The sequence below is a fragment of the Lipotes vexillifer genome, unplaced genomic scaffold (assembly GCF_000442215.2).
Source record: "Lipotes vexillifer unplaced genomic scaffold, Lipotes_vexillifer_v1.1 scaffold848, whole genome shotgun sequence".
In the NCBI taxonomy this organism is placed as follows: Eukaryota; Metazoa; Chordata; class Mammalia; order Artiodactyla; family Lipotidae; genus Lipotes; species Lipotes vexillifer.
Window position 1 is genome coordinate 773,312 of NW_006790234.1, and position 5,000 is coordinate 778,311.

A 5,000-nucleotide genomic window follows, 5' to 3' on the forward strand; every position below is an offset into this window, starting at 1 on the left:
GCGCCGCGTTCGGCCGCCGCCGGCGGGGCCCAGGCACCGGGCCGAGCGTGCCTGCTCGGGGTCCCCCCGGGCAGCGCATCGGGCGCGGGGTGAGGGGAGGGCCAGCGCCACCCCCTGGCTCCGGCGGCCCTGCCGCCCTTGGCCCCGTCTCCGCTCACTTATGTTTATCTAGCAGATAGTTCTAAAAAGTGTTTTTTAAAAGTAGTTGGCTCCGCGCGTCTTCCTTGTGTCCTCTGAGTGGAGAGTTCGCGGCGGGGAGGGGGAGGGAGAAGAAACGCCTGTTCCGATCGGAAAACACCGAGAGACCTGAGCATCTCTTTCAGCAGCGAGGAAGGGGCCGCCGCAGGATCCACACACACCTACAACTCTCTACTTTTGTGCAATTCCTAACTGCGCCTGACGTCCACGCAAGCGGTCAGGCATGGGGTGTTTGGGCAACAGCAAGACGCCAGAAGACCAGGGCGTCGATGAAAAGGAAAGACGTGAGGCCAACAAAAAGATCGAGAAGCAGTTGCAGAAGGAGCGCCTGGCTTACAAAGCGACTCACCGCCTGCTGCTACTGGGTAAGGCGAGGGGCGTGCGGCGGCGCCCGGCCCGAGCGGGGCGCACGGCCCGGGGCGCACGGTCTGGAGCGCGGAGAGGGCCGGGCGGGCAGGGCCCGCGCCCCCGCAGATAGCGAGAGCGCACCTGAAAACGCCCGCGTGGGGGCAGGACACTAATTCAGTCTCGGTAGGCGTGAGAGATGGCTACGGTCCCCGGCCACAGATCACAGCATTCTCTCTGTTTGTTTGTAGGGGCTGGTGAGTCTGGGAAAAGCACAATCGTCAAACAAATGAGGATCCTGCACGTCAATGGATTTAATCCCGAGTAAGGAATGACCGATTTCGGGTTTACTTTCCAACTGCACGCAAATTTTGTCACTGCTTTCCCGGCCTCCCCCAAAGTGTTTTCTCTAAACAGTTAATTTGATCTTTGAGTCGACTTTTGGGGGGGTGGGGATATAAAAGTAAGTTGTTGAATTTGGCATATTTAGGCAAATCCTTCTTCTGGCAGTGTCTACATCAAAATAAAATAACAATATATGATTTATTAAATACTCTTGAGGTATTGATCTGCATTATTGATATTGCGCTGAGCACACTTAACCAATGTGTCTATATATACTTCTCTCTATATCATTTGTCTGCATCTATTTCAATCAACATATGGATAGATTCAAATAAAATATATTTACAGGTGTAGCCCTGTAGTTTTTATATGCAATAGTCATGATGATTTTGCCATGTTACGTAAAACCTGTGTTGTTGTCTAGAGCTAGAGATTGTGGTGTGTGCACGTTTGTTTAGAGTCCAAACCAGAAAAGGTGGATGTTTTCCTTTTCCACATAAAAAACTTTGCACTGTTGTCCTGGGGCTGATGTTGACCTCTGGTAGTACCATTGTAGACCCCCTGCAGCTGGGAATTTTAAATCCCACTCAACTGATTTGGGGCAATGTGTAAAGTTAATTAATAACCATTCTGTTTTCATACAGGGAGAAGAAACAGAAAATTCTGGACATCCGGAAAAACGTTAAGGATGCTATTGTGGTAAGGAATTTATTTATTTATTTATTATTTTTTTTTTTTGGCCTTGCCGTGCAGCATGCAGGATCTTAGTTCCCCGACCAGGGATTGAACCCGTGCGCCCTGCAGTGGAAGCCACTGGACTGCCAGGGAAATCCCAGGAGTTTTTAAAAATATTTGTTCAGTAGTAAGGTTGCACCCTCTGCTCCCTCAAACTGCGTAGACAGAAATTATGCACTAGATTACCACACATGGAGCCTAAATGGTTTATTTATCCATGTATCTTTTTCCTTCACTCCACTTTAGACAATTGTTTCGGCGATGAGTACTATAATTCCCCCAGTTCCACTGGCCAACCCAGAAAACCAGTTTCGATCAGACTATATCAAGAGCATAGCCCCCATCACTGACTTTGAATATTCCCAGGTAAGTAAATCCTTACTGAAATATTTTAAATGGTACACGGTGGAACAGTTTTTTTAACGAGATGGCTTACTGAGAACCAACGTTAATATTATTTCATCTTTGACTTTCTTCAAAATCTAGCTCTCTGCTTAGGAGAAGTGCTTCCCTCCATACCCAAATATTAACGTGTTAAAAATATTAAAGACAGTAAGATTGTAAGAAATGCTTTTATGAGTATATCGGTGGGGGTGATGATCAGGGAGACAGCATACCTCTAAGAAATATTGGTAGTACTTTTTCCTCTGTGTATTCCTAAATCAACAATTAAGCCGTTTCCCAGAAAACAAAAAAGTAGAAATTACATGAGCAGAGAGAAAGGCTTTATGGTATGTGACTGCATTCTTGGGAGTAATAGAACAGAATTCAGTTCACTCTTAAAAGACATGCATCCTTCAGCTCAAATGAGAGGCGCATGCCAGCTGTAGGTCATACATGGATTACTTCTGAATGTTGACTGTATCCTGGGAAAATGTGATTTACTTCAGATCTGCAGGATTTAGGGCTGCTTTTCTAATCACTTGGATGGCAATGTTGCTTATGTGAAAGGGTGTTATGAATATTAGTTTTCTCTTGTTTGGTGGACATATGTTTCTTTAAAATATTGTTATTTGGTAATTTGATTAAACATGTCTTGAAGGAGAAAATAGTTTTTCAATTTCTCAGAAAATCATTTTTGTTAACGATTGTGCCCAAAGAGCATGTGTGTGTGTGCATGTGTACCCCTCCAAAACAGTATTTCAAAGTCTCCACTGCCTGGCATGGTGGTCTTGAGACATTTTTCATTCTCAGAATCCTCTTTTCTGAGGGAAGCTGATGCAGGACCCAGTGTGTAAGACAGATGGGCCCATGTGCCCCCTCCCCTCCCCTTCAGTAGAACACACCTGCCGTGTAGGCTCTGTATCCAGATGGCGGATAAGAATTGCATTTTAAAGCTTTTTTTTTTACATCCTCTCATGTGATTTTTGTTTCTGATAAGCATTCCCATATAGCCAGTGAAACTCCTAGAATTTCTAAAAAGACAGAGGTAGCGGTGGTGAACTACCTAGAAAAGGGGGCCACGCCAGCTGGCGTGGCAGGCACAGTGTTTTTTAGTTAACTGTGTTTTTAACTGAGTGGTGTGGAGGGGGCTCAAGGAGATGATGGGGGACCAAAGCCGCGCTTCAGCCAACTGGAGCTCTGGGTCCTCCCAGCTCACTGTGATGATTTACATATTAGAAAAGTCACCCAAGACTGCAAGGTCCTGGCTGAAATCACGTTGTTCTTATTCAACTTCAGATTTCCACATTTATAGACACGTATTTGAGTTTTAAATTCTGTCCTGCATGCTTGCCTAAAAGTCATCATAAAACGTTTCCTATGTGGTTCTGACGAAGGGAAAAGTTATTCTTAGCATATAAAGAGAAATTAGCATCAAGATGTATCGATCTGTCACATCTTTCTTCTGTTTATGACAAACTCACATGTGACCAGAGCTCCCAGATTCTATCTGAAATCCAGTAACTCCCACATGGGTTACTAAGGAATCCAAAGCACCTAATTTGCAAATGTGTTGTTGAGGTACAGCATGATTTTTAATTAAAAAAATAAAACTCAAGAAACCATTTGCATTGAAGGCATGTATTTTCGTATAGATATGTTGAGGCTACTTAAAAATGATTATCGGGGGCTTCCCTGGTGGCGCAGTGGTTGAGAGTCCGCCTGCCGATGCAGGGGACACGGATTTGTGCCCCGGTCCGGGAAGATCCCACATGCCGCGGAGCTGCTGGGCCCGTGAGCCATGGCCGCTGAGCCTGCGCGTGAGAGGCCACAATAGTGAGAGGCCTGCGTACCGCAAAAAAAAAAAAAAATTATCGGAAATCATAATTAACTATTAATAAACTAAAAGAGAATTGGGAACCAGCAGATGCAAAATGCAATTGTAATACTTTTTCAGAGGTAATACTTTTTTTGGTAGTTTTTAAACCTACATTCTGTTGTCATATGTGTCTCTGTCCATGTCAAGTGAGATTATGTTTACAACTGAGCCTATACTTATATAAATGAGGAAATTAATATCTAATATATAATTTTCTTCCTGAAAGTTGTGTTTTAATATGCACACAGTTTTCAGTAACACTTATTCTATAGTACTCTGAAATATTCATCATTTATATCATTAGATTAAATAGTTCTTGAATTTATGTTTTGATGATCCCCTTAAGAGTGACATTAAGACAAATCTCGGACTTATATACTAATAACACTTGGTACATTTGAAGACAATTAACTTTTGTTTAAAGAAAACGTGTATTGTAAAAATCATAAAAGTAGAGCTAACTCAAGTATTTCAATAGTAAACATAACACGAATTTACTAAGTCTAGTACTTTTTTTTGGATTAAATCCTTGAGAAAGTCTGTGTCGCAATCCAATTCCTTGAGGATCTTGTTTATTTTCCTGTAGATCTAGAACAATTTTTGAACCAAATATGTCCTATCATTAAAAGTTAATTTCAGAGTTATTTAACTTTAGAAGAAAAACTTAGAAGAATGTTTAAGATTCTTCTTTATCATTAAGAATTTGAGATTCTACGTGAGATTACTCTTTATAATGACAAATCTACAGTATCTTAGTGGAATCCTAAGAATTTCCTCTAAGAATGTCACACTTGGGTTTACTCTGTACATTGCCTCCTACTTGAATTTCAGTTGATCATAGAAAGAAGAGTGAGGCTGGCGGGTGGCCTGCCTAGGGGATGGTGCCGGGGAAGTCAGGGCCAGCATCAAGGGCCAGATCTCGCTGGCCTCTTAGGCCTGGTCTGTCCCGACCTGGAAGGGCTCTGGAGCCTTCTCAGGGGATTTTCGTGACCTGAGTGTTTTATCAAGGTCGCTCTGGCCTTTGGCGGAGATGGGCTCTGGGGAGGAAGAGGTGACTCCTGTGACAGTCCGGATGGCAGACACCGGGGCAGCCTGGGTGGCCTGGGATGGTTCACTG

At 43.6% G+C, this 5,000-nt stretch overlaps 1 protein-coding gene across 2 annotated transcripts in view; it reads left to right on the forward strand.

Annotated features, from left to right (window-relative positions):
- Window positions 1–5,000, forward strand: part of GNAL (G protein subunit alpha L) — a 90,060-nt gene that overhangs the window by 18,357 nt on the left and 66,703 nt on the right. The window contains exons 1-4 of one of the 2 annotated variants that reach the window (XM_007463281.1): window positions 181–563; window positions 795–867; window positions 1,533–1,587; window positions 1,870–1,989. In XM_007463281.1, coding sequence (XP_007463343.1) covers window positions 422–563; window positions 795–867; window positions 1,533–1,587; window positions 1,870–1,989 — 390 coding nt within the window. In that variant the 5' untranslated portion in view covers window positions 181–421. Of the gene's footprint in view, window positions 1–180; window positions 564–794; window positions 868–1,532; window positions 1,588–1,869; window positions 1,990–5,000 lie in introns of those variants that run through there. The other variant, XM_007463282.1, reaches the window with a different exon arrangement.